The sequence below is a fragment of the Eptesicus fuscus genome, chromosome 10, assembly GCF_027574615.1.
Source record: "Eptesicus fuscus isolate TK198812 chromosome 10, DD_ASM_mEF_20220401, whole genome shotgun sequence".
In the NCBI taxonomy this organism is placed as follows: Eukaryota; Metazoa; Chordata; class Mammalia; order Chiroptera; family Vespertilionidae; genus Eptesicus; species Eptesicus fuscus.
The window spans coordinates 9,947,341-9,970,521 of NC_072482.1; the positions used below are offsets into that span (position 1 = coordinate 9,947,341).

Consider the following 23,181-nt stretch of genomic DNA (forward strand, 5'->3'; position numbering starts at 1 on the left):
TCTCCCGAACTTCCCTCTGCCCAGCCCTAGGCTGCCCCCACCTTGGCTGTGCTGGATTCCTCCTCGGGCAGCTTCTCCAGCTCCGGCCACTGCTGCCGGAGGGTGTCCAGCATCTCCTTGTAGCTGACCATCTTCTTGACGTTCCACTTGTTACCTGTATTGGGGTTGGAGGCTCCCAGTCCAGCACGGCAGAGCCCGGGAGTCAGGAGGCCCCGCCTAAAAGCCTCCGATGCCCATGCAGCCCTAGCCTAGCCCTGCCCGGGCCTCCCCACCATCTCTGGAGAAGTCTCTACACACACAGCAGGGTCGGAGGTCAGCAGCACCCACAGTGTGAGCCAGACCTTGCTGCCCCACACACCCTCCACGGGGTCTCCATGCTCTGCCCGCAGGCCCAGCCTCCTCTGCCCTCCGCACCCATATCACTGACCGTCAAAGGGCATGTACTCTATGAAGCGCACGTCCAAGGGGAGGCCCTCGGTCAAGGCCACAAAGTCCAGGAGCTCGTCCTCGTTCAGGCCGCGCATCACCACGCAGTTCACCTGCCCGGGGATGAAGGGACCGTGAGCGCTGTCCCTCGGAGCTGTTTTTGCAGGGGTGACCTTTGGGGATCTGGGACCTGCCTCGGCTCTCCAGTGGAGGTCCCGGTCCTTGCCCTTCACCCCACAGCTCTCCTTGGGTTGGGGGAGTCCATGGGGGTCACAGTTCTGCCCTCCCTTGCGTTGTGAGGGGCAGGGCTGGGTGCGGTGGGTAGGGAAGCGGTGCCGGGAGTGACAGGGAAAGGGTAAGCCGGGGCGGAGGGACAGAAGCAGTGGCCCGCCCTCACCTTCACAGGGCTGTAGCCCAGCTCGATGGCCTTGTGGATGCCCTCCATGACCTTGTGGAAGCCTGCGGGAGGAAGAGGAACGGTCAGGAACGTCCTCCCTCTCCCCGGGCCCCTCCCTCACAGCCTGGGAGGAAGCATCGCAGCGGTAAGTCATCTCTGAGACCAGAGGCCTGGCCAACAAGCGTTTCTGTAAAGGGCCAGGTCGTAAAAAGTCTAGGTTTTGCAGGCCAAGAGGCAAAATTGAGGATATTAGGTAGGTGTATGTCATAAAGATTTCATTGACTCAATTCAGAATATGATAATAATTGAGAATAGTTTTTGGTGATACAGGCCCACGTATGGAATGGAAGGAATTAATTATTTTTACAAGGATAATATTTTGCTTGGTTGGGGTTCATAGTCAATGTTCCCTATCATTAAATTGATTGCAAATGTTACCTGCAAAGTCCATTCGTGGTTCACAGGCTGTTAAAAGCAGGCAGGGGCTGGGTCTGACCCCGGGGCTATAGTGCGCAACACAGACCTGGGGGGCCTTCTCAGTCCTGAGGGAACCGAGGCCCAGAGAAGCAGGGCCCTGCTGGCTGCCACACCTCAGAACACAGGCTCCTGACCCGTACCCAGGCTTTCTCCGTTCATACAATCTACATGTTCTCACTAGCACCTACTGTGCGCAGTTGTGTCAGGGCTGGTGAGCGATTCCCATGCATGTGGTTCTCACCTGTCTCTGTGCTTACCCAGGCTGGCCTGTCCTCCCCTCAGCTCCCCTCAGCTCACTCCTGCACCCACTGCCTGCTGATCTCACCCACCCACAGCCCCCAGAGTCTGCAGATCACGTGGGATTCCCAGCGGGATGTCAGCTGAGGGAGGGTGGCCTGGGGATGGCCTTCATGCTGTCCTCGCAGCATTTCTGGCCCGGTGAAGGAGTGCAAAGGGAGGAATGTGCAACAGCTCTCTCTCCCTCGCTGGACCGTCAATAGACACCACTAAACAAACCTAGTGGCCTCACACCTTTCTAGTAGCCTGTCCTGCAGGGCAATGTCCTGTGTGTCTGTCCCCTCCCAGTGCCTGGAGCAGGCTTCACTGAGGGCAAGGCCTCGGGAGCACTTTAGCACACGGAGGGCTGTAAGCAGAGAGGCACAGGGAGAGGCCGGAGCCTCTGTCCCAATGTGAAGTCCACGGCCCAAGACCACAGGGGACTCTGGCGGGTCTCCCTCTTGCTCTGCCCTCCCCGATGAAGCCCAGTGGGAGGAGGCTGTGAGAGTCCCTGCTGCAGGGTTGAAGGGAGAGGCTTACATCCAGGATGGGCACAGGGAACACCCTTGGGGGCTGCTGGGGGACCCCCACCTGGCAGTGCTGGTCCTGACCCTGGCACTTCAGGGCTGCTGCTTCCACCCTGGGCGGCCCCACACTTCTTCAGAACTCATCACAGGGCAACCAATGCAGCCCAGATTGCCAGGGGCTATCTTGGTTTCAAAATGAAAGTCTTGAGTTCTTGAAACCCTCTTAGACATGAGCAAACTGGGGATAGAGCACGGGGAGGTTGGTCACCATAGCTCTTACCATCTGACCCCCAAAGGTCTTCAGGGCTGTGGCTACCAAGACGAGGGACATTTGGAGAGGGTGAAGGGTGAAGCCCAGGCTTATCCTCAGCCAAGACACCAAGGGTGAGAGCCCAGGCCTCTGGCCCCAGCCCCAGCTCCAGGGCCTAGGAGGGCACCTCCACTGGGAGCTGCAAGGTCACCTTTCCTGCGGACGATGAACTCAAACTTGGCTGGCACCAGCGTGTCCAGGCTGATGTTGATGGCACTGAGACCAGCTTTCTGGAGCTGAGGCAGCAGGCGGGCGAGGTTGATGCCATTGGTGGTGACGCCGATGGTCCTCAGCCCCTCCAGCCGATGGAGCTGGGCTGTAGGAAGAGAGGAGGAGGCATCAGCCTACTTGCTCTTGGTGAGGCCAAGAGAGGGTTGAATCCAAGTAACATGGATGGACCTCAACTAACCAGGCTCAGTTTAATCAGAAACAAGAATAAAAACAATGATAAAACTAACCAAAATATTAAACATTGAGTGTTCACTCTGCTAGAGGCTCTGCTGAGGGCTTGAGTGCATGAGCTCGTTGAAGTGTCATGATAATAATGATCCCATTTAAAAGATAAGAAAAGAAAGGCTCAGAGAAGTAAGAAAATGGCACACAGCTAGTAAGAGGAAGAACTAAGAGTCAAATCCATGTGTATTTGACTCCAGAACTATGCTCTTAATAACTAACTCACAGGTTCTGATACTCTAGTTTGTTGACTCCTCCATTCCACCAAAAATCTCCAGAAACAACAGAAGGATTTAAAAAAAACAAAACACACACCCATAATAACACTGGAAGGCAAGAAAGAATGTCTTCAATGGTCCAGAAAGATGGAGAAATACTGAAAGACAGAAAGCAGAGGGGGATCAGGTGGCTCAAGGAGACCACGGCCTAAAGCACACACAGGAGAAGGTTCTGTACAGAGTGGGAGGGTGACTGGCATGCACCACACTTAGCAGTCACACAGACAAGGAGCAGAAGGGTCCTTGGTTATACCAAGGAGGTTGCCTTTTGGGGGAATTATACTGGATGAATTGGGCAGGTTGGCCAAGTTGGCCTCCCTATCACCTCTAGGAGCAGGGAGAAGGCAGCAGCTTTTACCCCAAGGCTAGAGCACTTAAGATAGCCTAAGGGCGTGGGGGAAGCCCTGAGTAGCTGCTGATAGTCAGGAGACATGGGAGCCCTGAGGCCCAGAAAACTAGCAGGACCTCATGCCCCTAACCACAACTTCAGGGGCAACCAGCATAATCAGAAACAGCCCTGGCAGCCAGGCCAACAGAGGCCGTGGGAACTGAGATGAGTACAGTCAAGAATCAGCAAACATTTTGAACTAACAAGCAAAATAGGGACAGATTCATAGAAAGCAGGCTGACAGCAGTCGGTGGTGGGACAATGGTGGGTGAAGTGGAAGGATAGAGCAAAAAATGGGAAAATATAGAAAAAATTCATGGACAAGAACAACAGTGTGGTGACTGCTGCAGGGAAGCAGGTGGGAGGAGGTGGTTGAGGGTGTAGAGGTGATAAATGGTGATGGACAGAGACTTGACTTGGGGTGGTGAGCACACAATACAGTGTACAGAGGATGCGTTACAAAATTATGCACCTGAAACCTGCATAATTGTGTTAACTAGTGTCACCCCAATAAATTCAATAAGAAGGAAAAAAATAAAGACAATGCTGAGAAAGAAACATGAATTTCACAAATAGAAAAATGAAAGAAGGAGCAGACATTTTTCTATTTGTGAAATAGAAAAATGAAAGAAGGTGCAGACATGAAAGAGATAACAGATGATGATTCTTTTAAAATTCAGAGTTAGATGAACATAGATGCAAAAATCCTCAAAAAATATTAGCAAAACAAATTCAACAATACATTAAAAAGGTCATACACCATAATAAAGTAGGATTTACTCCAGGGATGCAAGGATAGTTTAACATCCACAAATCAATCAATGTGATACACCAGCATTAGCAAAATGAAGGATGAAACACAGACAGTCATCTCAATAGGTGCAGAAAAGCATTTGACAAAATTCATCATACATTCATGATAAAACTCTCAACAAAGGGGTATAAAAGGAACGTTGCTCAACAAAATAAAGACCATCTATACATATAAAAGTCAAGCGACCAGAACACCGGAACAACTGGAATGACCGGTTGCTATGATGCACACTGCGGCAGCCAACCGGCCCGATTGGCATCCCCCGCCAACTGCCTGCAGCCCCTCCCCCCAGCCAACGCCCTCCACCCCAACTGGGCCCCCCCCACCCACACCGGGGATGTGGCCGGCTAGCCAAGCTCCCTCGGCCCCACCCCCACTGGCCCCATTGGGGGTGGGGCTGGCCAACTTCCCATGGCCCCTCCCCCCCACCAGACCAGACCCAATTGGCCCTTATTGGGGCAGGCTGGCCAGACCTCACCCATGCACGAATTTATGCACCAGGCCTCTAGTATATATGATAAGCCCACAGCTAATATCATACTGAATGGTGAAAGCTTTTCCTTTGAGATTGGGAATAAGACAAGGATACCCACTCTTGCCACTTTTCTTCAACATTAGAATTCCTTGCCAGAGCAATTAGGCAAGAAAAATAAACAAAAGGCACTTAAGTCAGAAAGGAAAAAGTAAAACTGTCACTATTTGCAGATGACATAATCCTACCTAATAAAGACAGAATATGCAAATTGACCGCAACTCCATAACAAAAATGGCGGCACCCATGCCAATAAGGAGGGAATATACAAATTGACACGACAAGGTGAGAGGTGGAAAGGCGGCTCCAGGCCAGAGCGAAGGAGGAAAGGTGGCTCCTGGCCGGAGCAAAGGCGATGCCGGCAGCCACGGGAAGGAAGGTCTATTCTTGCATGAATCTTTGTGCATCAGGCCTCTAGTATAAAATATAGAAAGCCCTAAAGACACTACCTAAAAACTGTTAGAACTAACAGACAAATCAGTGAAGCTGCAGAATACAAAGTCAGTATACAAAAATATGTTGCATGTACTAGTACACTAATAACAAACTATCAGAAAGATAAATTAAGAAAACAACTCCAATTACAATTGCATTAAAAAGAATAAAATAGGAGAAACCAAGATGGCGGCATAGGTTAAACACCTAACCTGCAGCCGGGCACAACAATTTCAAAAATACAACTAGAGGTCAGAACGGACATCGTCCAGAACCACAGGAGAGCTGGCGGACTGAAATGCCCACAGCTGGGGGGAAGGAGAAGGCCACGGGGACAGTCGGGGAAGCCGTAAAAGCCTGAGGTATGGAGAAACGGGCGGAGACACGAGCACACGCGCCTGCGGGGAGGATGGAACCGGAGAGGAGGGGGCGGCTGATGACCTGGCCGGAGTTCACTGGCAGGAAGGAGATAAAGGCTCCGGAGTGCGCTGAGCACCGGCTCCGATTGCACTGAACCCCATTCCGGGCGAAACCCTGGGAAACTCACTCACTTTCGCAACTCCGCCGCCCCCGCAGGCCGCCCGGCCCGGGACGCTGGGGACGCCGCCGCAGCGGCGGCGCCCGGAGCCCGGCGGCCTCCCAGCACCCGTCCCCGCCGCGCAGCCACCGCGCGCCTGGTGCCGCGGGCCGCGCGCCCCGCACACCGGACGGAGGCACGGGCGCCCTCTCCGTGCACCTCCCGGCGGCGCTAGACTTCAGTAGAGTTGACTGAATTCAAGGGATTAAGAAGTATAAATTGGGGGGACGCCGCGGCGGCGACGTCCGGAACACGGCGATGGCGGTGCCTGGAGCTCGGCGGCCGCCCAGCGCCCGTCCCAGCCGCGCGGCCCTCGCGCGCCTGGTTTCGCGGGACGCGCGCACCGCGCACCGGACGGAGGCCCGGGCGCCCTTTCCGTGCACCTCCCGGCGGCGCTAGACTTCAGTAAAGTTGACTGAAATGAAGGGATTAAGAAGTACAAATTGAGAAGTTTGAAAAAGATGGCGGCGGAGGTTAAAGGCTGTTCTGTTGCCTCGCACCCAGCGAAATCGGAGGGGATGAGGTGTGGAGGTGCGTGGGTCTGGCTGGTGGCGGGGGAAAGGGGCTTTTGTTCCAAACCTAAGGGAGATTAGCTCTCCATCACCCTGAAACCCATCTTCTGGCGAACCCCGGGAGACCCAGATGCCTGCGGGGAGAGGCGGGACTCTTGCAGAGGTGCGCCCAGCAATCAGTGTTTGCTGTGCTGGAGTGCGGAACGAGGGGACTTAGATACATGGAAGGCAGAAGGACCAGACTCACAGCCATCGAGGCTCGCCGCACCATGGCCTGTTGGCGCCCTGAGACCCCGCCCCGCCCTGGGACCCGCCCCGCACGTCTTGAAGACCTGCCCCGCAAGTCTTGCAGGCACACCTGCGCCCCAAGCAACGGCTTATGCATGTGGGTGGACTGCCCTCTGGCAGTGGACCAGATGATCTGCTGTTCTAGTCGGACTGCTCCAGGGCCACTCAGACAGGAGGAAGAAACTACAGTTTTTGCTGTAATCCTTGCTGAGTGCCTAAGGCAGTAGCTGATCTACACCCCATTGGAGACCCAGAAACGAGGGCATCTCGTGGTCTGTGGGAGATGACACCAGATTTCAACCACGTGCATAAGGGACACATTCAACGGGAATATTCAGTGAGCGCCAAAGCTTTGCTGCACCAAGACCCGGCCCATAAACGTGTCTCCTGCACAGCAACTCTTCCTTTATAGACAAAGAGAGCCCCCCCAGTGACACCAACAACAATCAAGACTTAACTATACAAAAGAGGACCAAGATGGAGGCATAGGGCGGAAGCCTGATTGTTGCCTACCACAACAACTTTGAGACTACGACAAGAGAGCAGAGCAGACACCATCCAAGACCACCATAGGGCTGGCTGAGTAGATGCTCTACAACTAGAATAAAAGAGGGGGATGTGGGATGATGCTGATGCCGGTGACCCAAAGACCACACTTTAAGAACTACAGCTCAGGCGACACAAAAGAACTATGGCTCAGGCGATACAACAGCGGCCTGGAACGTGCTCGGCGCAGTTCCCCCGGCGGTCTCCGGCTGAGGGGACGGCTCCACTGGCAGCCAAGCACGGACAGACGAGCCCCTATGAGACATGGGGTGGGAGACTCCGCGCTTGCTGACCTCTGAGTCCGTCAAGAATCTCAACGCCCCGGAAGCGGCCAGGTGCGCATGCTCGGCGACCGGCCACCGATGCAAACCCAAGGGCCGACACAGCGACGCCAGACTGGCCCACCGCCATGCACCGGGTGCACCGGAGCTTCGCCGAGCCGCCGCCCGACGAGTTCTGCAGCAGCCATACTGGAGCTCCGGAAGGATGGCCAGGGGAATTGCTGAGGGGGGATTGACCGGCAGGAATTGGGATCGGGAAGACAGGGCCCCGCTGAGACCCGGGTGCGGGCGGGGTTGCGCGCCTCTGGGCTCGGGTGTGGTCACACGCCTCTGGGTATAAGTGAGGCCTCACGTCCCTGGGTCTAGGTGAGGCCACATGCCCCTGGGTCCAGGTGAGGCCGGACTCCGGGTCCGGGTGAGGCCAAGTGCCCCTGGACCCGGATGACGCTGGATCCCGTGCCCGGGCGAGGCCAAGCGCCCCTGGGTCTGGGAGAGCCCAAACACCCCTGGGTCCAGGCGAGACCATGTGTCCCTGGATCCGGGTGAGGCCGCGTGCACCTAGGCCCGGGTGAGCCCAAGTGGCCCTGGGTCTGGGAGAGGCCAAGCGTCCCTGGGTCCGGCTGAGACCATGTGTCCCTGGATCCGGGTGAGGCCTCGGGCACCTAGGCCCGGGTGAGGCCACGTGCCCCTGGGTCTGGGAGAGGCCAAGCGTCCCTGGGTCCGGGCGAGACCATGCGTCCCTGGATCCGGATGAGGCCTCGTGCACCTAGGCCCGGGTGAGCCCAAGTGGCCCTGGGTCTGGGAGAGGCCAAGCGTCCCTGGGTCCGGGTGAGACCATGTGTCCCTGGATCCGGGTGAGGCCTTGTGCACCTAGGCCCGGGTGAGCCCAAGTGGCCCTGGGTTTGGGAGAGGCCAAGCGTCCCTGGGTCCGGGTGATACCATGTGTCCCTGGATCCGGATGAGGCCTCGTGCATCTAGGTCCGGGTGAGCCCAAGTGGCCCTGGGTCTGGGAGAGGCCAAGCGTCCCTGGGTCCGGGTGAGACCATGCGTCCCTGGATCCGGATGAGGCCTCGTGCACCTAGGCCCGGGTGAGCCCAAGTGGCCCTGGGTCTGGGAGAGGCCAAGCGTCCCTGGGTCCGGGTGAGACCATGTGTCCCAGGATCTGGGTGAGGCCTCGTGCACCTAGGCCCGGGTGAGCCCAAGTGGCCCTGGGTCTGGGAGAGGCCAAGCGTCCCTGGGTCCGGCTGAGACCATGTGTCCCAGGATCTGGGTGAAGCCTCGTGCACCTAGGCCCGGGTGAGCCCAAGTGGCCCTGGGTCGGGGAGAGGCCAAGCGTCCCTGGGTCCGGGTGAGACCATGTGTCCCTGGATCCGGGTGAGGCCTTGTGCACCTAGGCCCGGGTGAGCCCAAGTGGCCCTGGGTCTGGGAGAGGCCAAGCATCCCTGGGTCCGGGTGAGACCATGTGTCCCAGTATCCGGGTGAGGCCTCGTGCCCCTAGGCCCGGGTGAGCCCAAGTGGCCCTGGGTCTGGGAGAGGCCAAGCATCCCTAGGTCCGGGTGAGACCATGTGTCCCTGGATCCGGGTGAGGCCTCGTGCACCTAGGCCCGGGTGAGCCCAAGTGGCCCTGGGTCGGGGAGAGGCCAAGCGTCCCTGGGTCCGGGTGAGACCATGTGTCCCTGGATCCGTGTGAGGCCTTGTGCACCTAGGCCCGGGTGAGCCCAAGTGGCCCTGGGTCTGGGAGAGGCCAAGCGTCCCTGGGTCCGGGTGAGACCATGTGTCCCTGGATCCGGGTGAGGCCTCGTGCACCTAGGCCCGGGTGAGCCCAAGTGGCCCTGGGTCTGGGAGAGGCCAAGCGTCCCTGGGTCCGGGTGAGACCATGTGTCCCAGGATCCGGGTGAGGCCTCGTGCACCTAGGCCCGGGTGAGCCCAAGTGGCCCTGGGTCTGGGAGAGGCCAAGCGTCCCTGGGTCCGGGTGAGACCATGCGTCCCTGGATCCGGATGAGGCCTCATGCACCTAGGCCCGGGTGAGCCCAAGTGGCCCTGGGTCTGGGAGTGGCCAAACGTTCCTGGGTCTGGGTGAGACCATGTGTCCCTGGATCCAGGTGAGGCCTTGTGCAACTAAGCCCGGGTGAGGCCACGTGCCCCTGGGTCTGGGAGAGGCCAAGCGTCCCTGGGTACGGGTGAAGCCAGATCCTGGGTCCGGGTGAGGCCGTGCGCCCCTGGATCCATCCGGGTGAGGCTGGGTCCCGGGCCCGGGTGAGACCACGCGCCCCTTGGGTATGGGTGAGGCCACGTGCCCCTTAGTCCAGGTGACGCCGTGCCCCTGGGTTCGGCCGAGACCAAACCAGAGGGAGTCGGACCTCCATTACCACCATTTGTCCACCATCCAGAGCTGAGGGGTCAGTGCTGACATGTACACATAAGGAACTACTGGACATCGAAATTGGGTCTCAAAAGAACTGTTGGTCCAGGGGGAAGCTCGCTACAGATTGATTCATTTGCCTGTCAGCATAAATATTATTGCTCGTCTCACATTCAGTTCTTATTAGTATATATCTAGTGACATTTGATCTCATTCATCTAGAGGAAATGATGAACAACATAGACTGAGGAACAAGAACAGAACCAGAATCAAGGAGGCATCGATCGGACTATCGGGCCTCAGAGGGAGGATAGGGGAGGGTAGGGGGAGGGTGGGGGGAGGGGGAGAGTTCAACCAAAGGACCTGTATGCATGCATATAAGCCTATCCAACGGTTAAGTTCAACAGGGGATTGGGGCATGCGTGGGGAGAGGGGTGGGATGGGAATGGGGGGATGAGGACAAATATGTGACACCTTAATCAATAACGAAATTAAAGAAAAAAAAAAAAGAAAGAAAAAAAAAATAAATAAAAATAAAAAGAATAAAATACCTAGGAATCAATTTAAACAAACAGGTGAAAGTCTTTTACACTGACTGCTATGAGACAATAATAAAAGAAATCAAAGAAGACACAAATAAGAGGAAAGCTATTCTGTGCTCATAGACTAAAAGAATTAGCATTTTGAAAATTTCCACGCTACTTAAAGCAATCTACAGATTCAATGTGATCACTATCAAAATTCCAATGTTATTTTTCATAGAAATAGAACAAACAATTCTAAAGTTGGTATGAAACTACAAAAGACACCAAAGCAATCCTGAGAAAGAAGAACAAAGCTGGAGACACCATGCTTGCTGATTTCAAATTATATTACAAAGCTATAGTAACCAAAACAGTATACTACTGACATAAAAACAAACACATAGATTAATGGAACAGATTCAAGAGCCCAGAAATAAACCCACACATATAAATTTAATTAATTTAAAGCAAAGGAGCCAAGAATATACAATGGGAAAAGGACAGTCTCTTCAATAAATGGTGTGGGGAAAACTGCACAGCCACATACAAATGAATAAAACTGGACCACTTTATCACAGCATACAAAAAGATTAACTCAAAATGGAATAAAGACTTAGTAGGAAATGATAAAACTCCTAGAAGAAAAACATAGTAAACTTCTTGACATTAATCTTGGTGATGAGTTTTTGGATCTGGCAACAAAAGAAAAAAGAAAAAAGCAGTACTACATTAAATGCTGTTCATTACAGCATTATTTAAAATGAGCCAAGGCATGGAAGTCACCTAACTGTCCATCAGTGAATGAATGGATAAAGAAAATGTCACACATACACACAATGGAATATTATTCAGCCATAAAAATAAAAGCTTGCCATTTTTTATATAGATGGATCTTGAAGGCATTATGCTAAGTGAAATAAATCAGACAGAGAAAGAAAAAAATGATATGATCATACTTATATGTGGAATCTTAAAAAACAGCACCCAAACTCACAGATACAGAAAATAGATTGGTGATTGCCAGAGGTGGGTGGGAGGGGGTGAGTGAAATGGATAAAGGTGGTCAAAAGGTGTAAATGTCCAGCTATAACACAAAGTCCTGAGGCTGTAAGGTACAGCATGGTGAGTATAGTTAATAATAATATATTGTATATTTGAAAGTTGCTAAGAGAGTAGATCTTAAAAGTTCTCATCACAAGAAAAGAAAATATAACTATGTGTGGTAATGTATATTAACCTCACTTACTGTGGTGACCATTTTGTAATATGTACAAATATTGATTCATTATATTGTACTTGCAACTAATACAATGTTATATGTCATTATATCTCAATACAAAAAAATCAAGAGTTAATGCCCTCCAGAAGTTAAATATTACATTCTAAAATGAGAAAAATAACTTATTAGAACTCTTAAAGATAAAATATATAGTTATAAAAAGATATATTCATTATGGAAAGTTATAAAATATATATATTTATGGATATATATATATATATATATATATAGTTGTACAATATACAGTATAGAAAGAAAAAAACTTAATGAGAAAGCAGAATAGACACAAATGAAGTACAAATGAGAAAACTGGAGTACAAAGCAATTCTCCCAGAATGTACACAGAAGAACAAAAATTAAAAAAAACAACACACACACACACACACACACACACACCACCTACTGACATTTAAATCCAATAAAATCTAGAGAAAAGATACCGTGTCAAAATGTCCACCGTGGTTATCTTTGATCAGTAGTATTATTATAGGTGATTTTTACATTTACTTGTCAGTCTGGAGATAAAATTTATTTCAAACCACTTGAATGCATGAATCTTGGTGAAGAATCAGCTTATCTCTGCATGAGAGCAGAAGCCAGGAGTGAAGTGCCCAGATGAAAATTGGGGAAAAGATTGAGCTAAAGGCAGCAGAAGATCACAAATTTAAGCATCAGTTTGGGTAGGGCTGTGCAGAAGTTCACATGTTCCTGGTATAAGGCTAATATTATATAGCCTTTCTGGAGAGAAGTTATGTATGGTAAAGCATTTGACCTCAAGTTCCAAGTCTAAGAATTTATCTAAGGAAATAATTATAGATGTGAACAGTATTTAGTAAGAAGATGTTTAGTAGACAGCAATGCATAATAAAAGACAGTTGGAAATCATTCTGATACCCAACAATAGAAAATTGGCTAAATTATGCTTTGTTTAAATGATGGAATATTATGCAAACAAAAATGACTCTACAGAATAATATGTTAGGCTGTTGGGAGATACACATGCTATATTAAGTTCAGAGAGCAGGTTAAAAACAATAATCAGATTTCACGTATATGTGGATTCTAAAGAACAAAATACATGCTCAACAAAACAGAAAAAGACTCATAAATAGAGAGAACAGACTGATAGTTGCCAGATTGGAAGGGGGCTGGGAGGCTAGGTGAAAAGATTAAGAAGTACAATTGGTAATTACAAAATAGTCACAAGGATGTAAAGTAGAGCATATGGAATACAGTCAATACTATTATAATAACTAGTGGCCCAGTGCATGAATTTCATGCACAGGGGGTTGGGTTCCCTCAGCCCAGCCTGCACCCTCTCCAATCGGGGACATCCCTCTCGCAATCTGGGACCGCTGGCTCCTAACTGCTCACCTGCCTGCCTTCCTGATCGCCCCTGCCTCTGCCTGCCTGCCTGATTGTCCCTAACCCCTCTGCCTGCCTGCCTGATCACCCCTAACCTCTCTGCCTGCCTGCCTGATCACGCCTAACTGCATCTGCCTGCCTGCCTGATCGCCCCTAACTGCCCTCCCCTGCCAGCCTGATCTCGCCCCCAACTGCCCTCCCCTACCAGCCTGATCTTGCCCCCAATTTCCCTCTCTGCCTCAGCCCCCACCACCATGGCTTTGTCCAGAAGGAAGTTGGACGTCTGGAAGATGGCCAGTCAACCCAGTCTAATTAGCATATTATCCTTTTATTAGTATAGATTATATAGGATAGGATTGCTTAAATGGGAGGGAGAGCCTTTTTCAGCAGGAGGAGATGCTCTTGGCAGACAAAAATACATAATCCCTATATCTGGACTGATAGCCAGCCATATGCACTATAAGGCCAAACCGGTTATTAAAAAATTGAACTGCTTTCTTACACCTTACACTAAACAGCTGTTGCCCTTAAAACCCCTCCTCAGCCTCCACCTTAGGTTCTGCCTTCACAGTTCACCCAGATTAGGTTCTGATTGGTTGGTTTCTATGCCAGTCAGTGCCAAAAGCTCCGCCTCCTAGACAGCCACTGGCTCCTCACACTTCACCCAGATTTGGTTCTGATTGGTCGGTTTCTATGTCAGTCAGTGTCAAAAGCTCCACCTCCTAGGCAGCCACTGGCTCCTCACACTTCACCCAGATTTGGTTCTGATTGGTCAGTTTCTCTTTCAGTCAGCGTCAAAAGCTCCGCCTCCTAGGCAGCCATTGGCTCACAGTTCACCTAGATTTGGTTCTGATTGGTCAGTTTTTATGCCAGTCAGCATCTCCGGGTCTATCTCTGGGCCTGATCAGAGAGGCGGGGCTAATCAGCAGCCCCTGCAGAGGCCCGAAGAGAAAGAGAGGTGCAGCTGCTGGCCAGGCCCGGAGAGAAAGAGAGAGGCAAGGGCTGATCAACAGCTGCCACAGAGGCTACGGATCAGACTCTGCTTCTCTCTCCAGGCCTCTCTCCGGGCCTGATCCACAGCCCCGTCAGCAGTCAGTTCTGGGTCGCCCTGCCTGCAGCAGCGGGCAGTCAGTGCTGGGTCACCACGGCAACCCAGCACTGACTGCAGGACTGACTTCTGGTCAGTTGAGCCTTCAGTCGTTACGGACCCTGGGTTTTTATATATTAGGATGCATGGTATCAGAATGGGTACTAGAATTATTAGGGGGATCATAAGTTATAAAATTGTCTAACCACTATGCTATATCCTGAAACTAACATAAAATAATATTGAATATCAGCTGTAATTAGGGGGAAAATAAATAACAAAAAAACAACAACATCCAGTAGTTAAAAACTAAATGTGAAAATAAAACACCAAAATGTTGACAGTTGTTACAATTGGGTAGTAGTTATAAATTCTTTTTGCTTACCTAAAATAAACATGCATTACTATTGTAATAGGAAAGTAAAATTTTAAAAAGAAAAATTATTTTTAAAAAAGGAGGGTGGAAAAGCTTTACTCTGGGGCTCTGCCAATATGGAAAATTAGCAGTAGTTGTTGGCTCCCTACACAGAGGGATTCTGGAGAAACACAGAATCCGGGACATTAATTAAAGAAAATCTAGAAAACTCATAGGAAGATGGACTGGTCTTCTGAACTAGTTTGGGGAGGGGTTGTAGCCTGGGTTGAAGGTGCCTGGCAGAGAATGTCAGCAATAATGGTAAGCAAGGCAGTTCAACTCCCTTCTTGCCCTCACCCACTGATGCCTCAAAACAACCACTGCTTGTCCCCTTACTGAAGGGAATCAGTGGCACGCGCCCCAGAACTAGCTCAGCATCCACTGGTGGTAAACTCCGGGGAGCTGCCCGAGTCCCCCCTAGAGGAGGAGCTGAAGACAACAGGTGGGGACCTAACAACCTCCTGCATTCATTCCTCCGCCCTCCCAAAGCCCCAGGGCTCCTTCCATCCTGCTTCTCCCTGAGGTTTGAAGGTGAAGACCTACAGGACTGCCACGTTACCTAAGTCCAGGTGCCACTCTCATCATAAGCTAAATGAACAGTATGACCTGGAGCTGTGCAGTGCACAACCGTGCTGGTCGTTCAGTGGGAGACAGACATGAGTGAATAACTGAGATAGGCTGGGATCTTGAGCTCCCTATGCCTACCAGAAACTAAACTCTGGCCTTAATCCTGTTTCCATTAAGCAGTGTCATGTGTGTGATGTGCCACTGAATCAATCTGACTCCTGATAATGCCATGAATGAGTGACACCCATGTCCTGTCCTCAACAGCCCTGCTCAGCTCCTGCAGACTCAGGCCCATGGCTGCTTTTATGAAGTCAGCCCATCTCAGATTTGGTCCTCCTCCTTTCCTGCTGCCTCCTATTTTCCCCAGCATCATTGTCTTTTCCAAAGAACAGACATAGCAGAAGAGTGTCCGCTTTGTCATTATTGCCTCCAGTAATGTTTCAGGTTTAATGTGCACTTGGACCCACTTGTTCCTCTTCCTGGGAGTCTGGGGTATCTGTAAAGCTCTCCAGCTCCATCTTTCAAATGAACCAATGTTTCTCCCTATCAGCCCTCTTCGCTGTCCAACTTTTGCATCCATGCTTAGCAATTGGGAATATAAGGGTGTGGATGATCTTAGCCTTCTTCTCTGTGGCACATCATTGTCCTTGAAGATCTTTCCTAATTCTTTCACAGCCCTGAGTCTCAGCCTTCTCTTGATTTCTTGGCTGCAGGCTCCATTTGAATTGATGACTGAACCAGGGTAAGAAAAACCTTAAACAATTTCGATGTCTCCTTTGTCTATCCTAAAGTTGTGTATTTCTTATATGGTCATGATTTTTGTCTTCTTGGTGTTCAAATGAAGTCCTGATTTGGCACTTCCTTCTGTTGTTTCAAATCATTGGTACTTGCTGCAAGTAAAGTACCATCTGCATAACTTAACTCAGTGGTCAGCAAACTCATTAGTCAACAGAGCCAAATATCAAAAGTACAACGATTGAAATTTCTTTTGAGAGCCAACTTTTTTAAACTTAAACTGCTTCTAACGCCACTTCTTCAAAATAGACTCGCCCAGGCCGTGGTATTTTGTGGAAGAGCCACACTCAAGGGGCCAAAGAGCTGCATGCGGCTCGTGAGCCGCAGTTTGCCAACCACTGTCTTAACTTATTGATATTTCTTCCACCAATTTTCACTCCTTCTTCCTCTGAGTTTAGTCTAGCCCAGTTTTTTGTATGATACAGTATGTGTACAGGTTAAACAAATAGGGAGATAAAATGCACCTTTGACTGGCAACTTTGCCGACAGCAAACCATTCTGTCTCCGTAGTCTATACTGACAGTGGCTTCCTGACCACAATACAGGTTACACTTCAGATAATCAAGTGCTGGGACACACCCAGTTCTTCCAGAGCAACCCAGAGCTTTTCAAGATCCATGCAGTCGAAGGCTTTACTGTAGTTTGTAAAATCCTAAAATTCCCTGGAGCTCTCCCATATCCAACAAATGTTCACACTGAGACCTCAAGTGCCTCTTCCTTTTTAGAATCCAATTTGAACATCTGGCATTTCTTGCTCCATGTGAGGTAGAGGCCTTTGTTGCATCACCTTGAGCTTCACTTTATTTGCTCAGGAAATTAGAGCAGTGGTCCTATAGTTACCGCACTCCTTGGCAACTCCTTTCTTGAAAATTGAGATGTATGTTGAATGTTTCTAGTGTCATACAGAATAGCTAATATTTTATGGGAGCAAACTTATAGGCTAAACTAAGGAGATCCTTGAGAACTACAGTATAACAAGTACCCCCCCCCAAAAAATATCTAAAATATATACCAATAGAAGAAATAAGATTAAAATAAATAAATCAAGCAAATAAAACAGACATAATAAATACAGTTTTAAAAGGATATTTATAATATAAAAGAAAAATTTTCATTTTAAAAAATAAGGGGGAATATTAAGTAAAAACGTAATTGTAAAATAAGGAACATAAGAAATAAGATGAACAGTGGTATGGACATGGGAAATACTGGTAAGTTAGGAAGTAAGATTAAAGAGCTCTCCCAAAAGAAATGAAGAAGAGATTAAGAAATCAAACTATAATTTAAGAGCTGTGGAGGCTATAAGCAGAAGGGGCAACATCCAGATAACAGAGGTCCCAGGAAAAAAAATCAAACTGGAGAGAAGGAAATACCTGAAGAAATAATGGAGAAAATGTTCCCAATATTTAAAACAAATGGCTTAGTACTCAAAGAACAATTTCATGGAATGGCAACAGAACAGACAAGGAAAAGCCTATTTTAGACATATAGTAAAATTTAATAAAATCAGGTACAAAGAAAACGTTATAATAATTTCTAACATTATAATAATTTCTAACGTTAGGGGAAAAGAGCATATCACCTGGCAACAGCAAGGAGCAGACTGACATCAGACTTTTCCCAATAGCATACTGGTGTAAGGAGACAATGCAGGGACATTCTTAACATAATAAAGGGATGAACGCTGAACCTGAAATTGTATATGCGCTCAAATAACATTTTAAACTACTATTTGGATACTTTAAAACATTATAAAAACTGCCTGGCTTACCAGATTTAATCAAATTTACTATCAAAATTAGATTCACCATTAGACCCACATTGAAAAACTGTTAGAGGAAATAAATAAGATGAAAAATAAATTCAGGAGATGCTACAATTATAGATGATCAAATACCCTGGTACAGTTTGTTGTTATCTTAAATGACAGACAGTGTGCTTAGGAGAGACACAGGGGAAGGCTATTCATAATAACCCATGAGAAAATTCTCGAAAATATCAACAATAAGTGGAGGTGAGGAGGGAGAGGCAAAATCAAGGGCCAACAACTGGGTTAAAGTTCTTGTCTTGGTAGGAAAAAGGAGGAATCATTTATTTTAAAAACCAAAAAGGAAGAGAAAAACACATATTAAATATATGACAGATAAAGGACTGCAGAAACAAGTCCCAATATTTCATTAATTACAATAAAGGTAACTAGAATAACTAGTGAGTTACCAGTTAAGAGTCAGAGATTGTCAAGTTTGATTTAACAAAAAAAAGTAAGTTATGTGCTGTTATAAGAGATATATCTAAAGGATAAGAACACACAAGAAGTTTATATTCAAGTCTTACTACAGCTAAAAGCAAGCTGATATAGCTTTGGTAAAATAAAATACATAGACCTTAAGGCCCAAAGTATCATTATGGAGAGAAACCCACTATATAGCGATAAAAGATTCAATTTATGAAGAAGACAACAATTCTAATCACATAGGCATCTAATAAAATCACCTCAACAACATATAAAATAAAAAGCAATAGGACCTCTGAGAGAAATGAACAAATCTACACACTTACTTATTATTGGCAGGCCAAGCAGACAGAAAGCCAGCAAAGATAGATAACCAGAGGTTTAAACAATAAAATTACCCAGCTGGATCCAATGAACAAATATAAATCGCTCCATCCAATAATTAAAGATTAACCATTCTCCTCAAGCACAAGTAGAACATTTACAAAAACTGCCAATACATTAGATCATAAAGTCTCAATAAATTCTAAATGATTATCATGTAGATATATTATCTGACTACCACATACTTAAATTATAATTTAATAATGAAAATATAAATTAAAAATCCTCATATATTTGGAAATTAAAAGCACTACTTCTGCATATTTTGTGAATGAAAGAACAAATCAGAATAAAATTAATATTTAGATATCCTATCTAATAAAAGAGAAACACGCAAATTGACCGTACCTCCGCTACGCCCACAAGCCATGCCCACCAGCCAATCAGGAGCTAGTATGTAAATTAACCCAACCAAGATGGTGGAGGCCACAGAGCTGGAGGGAGCAGGAGGCTTGGGTTGCCTCCAGCCATGAAGGAAGCCAAGCTTCCCGCCTGCCCTGGCCAGCCCTGGCCTCCGCTCAAGTCTACAAAGTTTCAATTATCGAAGATAAATAAATCCCAGATACCTGCTTCCAGCTGGCCCTGGCCTCCGCTCAAGGAGGCACTGAAAAAAAAAAAAAAAAAAGCAAAAAAGGAGGGGCTTGGAGCTTGGGTCGCCAGGGGCCATGGTCAGCCTGCAAACAGCCATCAGCCCCTCACCCAGGCTGGCCAGGCACCCCAGCGGGACCCCCCACCCTGAAGGGGCTGTGGCCAGCCTGAAAACGGCCCTCAGCCCCTCACCCAGGCTGGCCAGGCACCACAGCGGGACCCCCACCCTGATCCGAGACACCCTTCAGGGCAAACCAGCCGGCCCCCACCCATGCACCAGGCCTCTTTCTATACTAATAAAAGGGTAATATGCTAATTAGACTGGGAGGCCTTCCAGGAGACCTTCCGGACGTTCTTCTGGACAAAGCCATGGTGGCGGGGGCCGAGGTAGAGGCGGTTACAGGCCAAGAAGGGAGGGCAGTTGCGGGTGATCAGGCCAGAATGGGACGGCAGTTGTGGGTGATCAGGCTGGTGAGGGGTGGGGCCGTTGGGGGTAAGCAGACCAGCAGGGGGTCCAGTTGGGGGTGAGCAGGCCGTCAGTGGGGGTCAGTTGGAGGTGATTAGGACAACGGCGGGGGGGCAGTTTGGAGTGAGCAGGCCAGCAGGGGGGCAGTTGGGGGTGAGCAGGCCAGTGGGGAGGAAAGGTGGGGGTGAGCAGGCCAGCACAGGGGGCAGTTGGGGGTGAGCAGGCCGGCAGGGGAGGCAGTTGGGGGCGAGCGCACTGGCATGAGGGGCAGTTGGGGGTGATCAGGCTGGCAGGGGGTGCATTTGGGGATGAGCAGGCCAGCGGCTGGGGGCAGTTGAGGGCGAGCAGGCTGGCAGGCAGAGTGGTTGGGGCAATCAGGCAGGCAGGAAGGCAGGTGAGCAGTTAGGAGCCAGAAGTCCCAGCTTGCAAGAGGGATGTCCGACTGCCAGTTTAGGCCCGATCCTTGTAAACCGGCAGTAGGACATCCTTCGAGGGGTCCCAGATTGGAGAGGGTGCAGGCCGGGCTTAGGATCACCCCCCCACCCCCATGCATGAATTTCATGTACCGGGCCACTAGTAAATGTTATAAAAGCGATAGGCTATGCCAGGATAGAAGCAGAAATAATAAAATAGAACACAAATATACCATAAGAAGTTCAACAAATCTAAAACTAGCACAATAGAGAAACCTCTAGTAAGATTTACCAAGGGGGAAAAAAAAAGAGATAAAGCACAAATAAACTACATTAAGAAAAAAAGGTACAAAATTGCTAGTAAAACAGACTAAAAAGACAAGAAAATACTACCAATAATTTCATACCAATAATTTGAAATAAGAAATAACAAATGTCTAAAATAAAAATATGGCCCAACTGGTGTAGCTCCATGGTTGAGTATCAACCTATGAACCAAGAGGTCTTGGTTCAATTTCTGGTCAGGGCACGTGCCCAGGTTGTGGGCTCCATCCCCAATAGGGGGCATGCAGGAGGCAACCAATGGATGATTCTCTCTCATCATTGATGTTTCTCTCTCTCTCTCTCCCTCTCCCTTTCCCTCTGAAATCAATAAAAAATATATGTTTTAATTTGGCAGGCAGGAGGGTGGTAGGCAGTTTGTATCTGGGCTGTGAGGTACTTGGAACCTCCGAGACCTTGCTTCCTGTCTCTTTAACACCAGAGGAAGCAATGCAGAGTGGGAGGAATGGCAGAGCTGCAGATGTTACCAGAGGAGGAGATCCCATCTGGCAGGGGGGCGCTGATAGAGAGGTACCAGAACCTGACCCAGATGGCAGACTACTGTGAACACAGCTACACACAGCTACAGACAGGAGACAAGCTTTAAAGAGAGCAACGCCTACACAACCCAACCCCTAGCTAGTGTTGCTTGTCAAATAAATGCATTGGCCAACAATGTGCTCTAACTGCTGGACATCCAAGCCTCTCAGCCTCGGAAAATGAGTCTTCCATCAATCATTTCTCACGGACGGTGAACATTCATAAAGAAAAAGGGGCTTGAAGAGAGATTGGTATTTTGACAAGTAAGAATACATCAAGAACTCACAAAATTGTCCAGGCCAGTGGTTAGAGCATCGGCCTGTGCACTGGAGGGTCATGGGTTTCATCCCGGTCAGGGGCATGCACGTGGAGCAGTTTCAGTCTCCAGCCCTCATCAAGTGCTTGCGGAAGGCAACCAATCGATGTGTCTCTCTCATATCGATGTTCCTCTCCTCTTCTCTCCTCCCTTCCCCTCCTCTCCTCTCTTCCTCTCTCTCTCCCCGCTCTCCCCCTCTACACACACACACACACACACACACACACACACACACACACACACACACACTCACCCCTTCCCTTCCACCCTCTCTAAAAAATCAACGGGAAAAAATATCTTCCAGTGAGGATTAACAAAAAAGAACTTACAAAATAACAGCACCTGTAAATATGAAGCACCTTGTCAGGTATATTTGGAAATCTATGGACTACACAGTTCTGGACGATGAGGGCCACAGTGTCAAGCATGGACATAGCCTACAAGAACTGGCACACGGCTGAGCCAAGTCCTCCCATGTCTGGCCAGGGAATGTGGGAAGGAACACTCCTTACGAAACCCTGGAACCTGTTAAACCCCAACAGTTCCTAACGACTACATGACAAGTCCTGCTAGGTGTGGAGGTCAGCGCGGCTCAGGCAGGACAGCTTCTTTAAACCCGAGACCCAGGACACACAGTGGAAGTGGTGGGGGGAGTGGAAGCTGAGAAAGCAGTGGGAGCAGCAGTACTGGCATTCCCTCTGCCATGCCTACAACTTCGACACCCACCACTGGGCCGGTTGCTGATAGTCCAACTCCACCACCACCCCCTCCACCACATGACATTCCACCACCACCGCCTCCACCTCCAACGGGTCATGAAGACGAGGAGACCTCAGTCAATAATATTATTATTATTATCAATAATAATCATCCAGGAATTATACTGAGACAGTTGTGGTAATATGTGATACGAAAGACAAGGATGATGAGCGATCATTTATGGAGGGTGCAATCATTTATGCAATATAGAAGAATGATGACGGCTGGTATGAAGGAATCTGCAATCGACTGACTGGTCTGTTCCCTGGGAACTATGTTGAATCAATCATGCACTAGATGATTACATTTTCTTTTGCTTTTAAAGTAGGTTCTTACTGTGGGACTATTAATGGTTAACAAAATCGTCTTAAAATGTGCCCATATTTTCAGGATGTGCTATTTTACTGGTATAACTGAATGTCTACCTATAAGCATTCATCTTTGAGACAGCAATTTATAAAAGAGGCTGTCCATAACTGATTATGCTTAAATACTTAATTTCACAGTATTAGCTCTGGGGATATGGGGTATAATATTTAATGATTCAATTGTATCATAACATGTTTCAGTACAGCATGGTTACTAGACTAATATTAACATCAGAAACTTAAATGCTGGTGCTGATCATACACTATGTTTAGGTTCTCTCATTTTTGAAATATAACTAGTTGTTTAAAGCATGCACACAAATTTAAGTATTGAAATATACTTTAAAAAATCCAAGATGCCTACAATTTGTGTAATATTTTCTTTGAGTACTCATAGTTAGATCTCTTGAAATGAATTGAGTCGTTAAGGTTTCTATGTGAAACAAAACAAACAAAAAAGGGGTTAACTGTAAGGTTATAATTTGTACATAAGTTTTTTAATGACAGAATTTGCATCATAAATTTTTTTCATTCACAAATACATAAGTGATTCAAATGTTTCTGATCTTTTCTTCAATGATTTCTTTTTAAAAAAAGAAATAATAGGTACCGATTTATTACACACAAAAAGTATCTACCAAAACTGACTCCAAAAGAAGTAGAGAACTTGAATAGTGTAGTAACTACTCAAGAAATTGCAGCAGCAGTTTAAAACCTCCCTGCATCCATGGATTATGCATATATGTATATATATCCTTTGGTTAATCTCTTCCAACCCACCCCCTTCCCTCTGAGATTCCTCAGTTTGTTCCATGCTTCTGTGTCTCTGTATCTATTTTGTTCATCAGTTTATTTTGTTCATGAGATTCCACATATGAGTGA

At 48.3% G+C, this 23,181-nt stretch overlaps 1 protein-coding gene and 1 pseudogene across 3 annotated transcripts in view; one reads left to right on the forward strand and one right to left on the reverse strand.

Annotated features, from left to right (window-relative positions):
* Nucleotides 1-23,181, reverse strand: part of MOCS1 (molybdenum cofactor synthesis 1) — a 44,549-nt gene that overhangs the window by 6,176 nt on the left and 15,192 nt on the right. For all 3 annotated transcript variants that reach the window (XM_028161177.2, XM_028161176.2, XM_008151942.3), the window contains exons 4-7: nucleotides 2,565-2,729; nucleotides 824-885; nucleotides 428-539; nucleotides 42-154 (exon numbers count right to left, since the gene is read on the reverse strand). In XM_028161177.2, coding sequence (XP_028016978.2) covers nucleotides 42-154; nucleotides 428-539; nucleotides 824-885; nucleotides 2,565-2,729 — 452 coding nt within the window. The remainder of the gene's footprint in view (nucleotides 1-41; nucleotides 155-427; nucleotides 540-823; nucleotides 886-2,564; nucleotides 2,730-23,181) is intronic.
* On the forward strand, nucleotides 20,783-22,228 carry LOC103295543 (abl interactor 1-like; annotated as a pseudogene).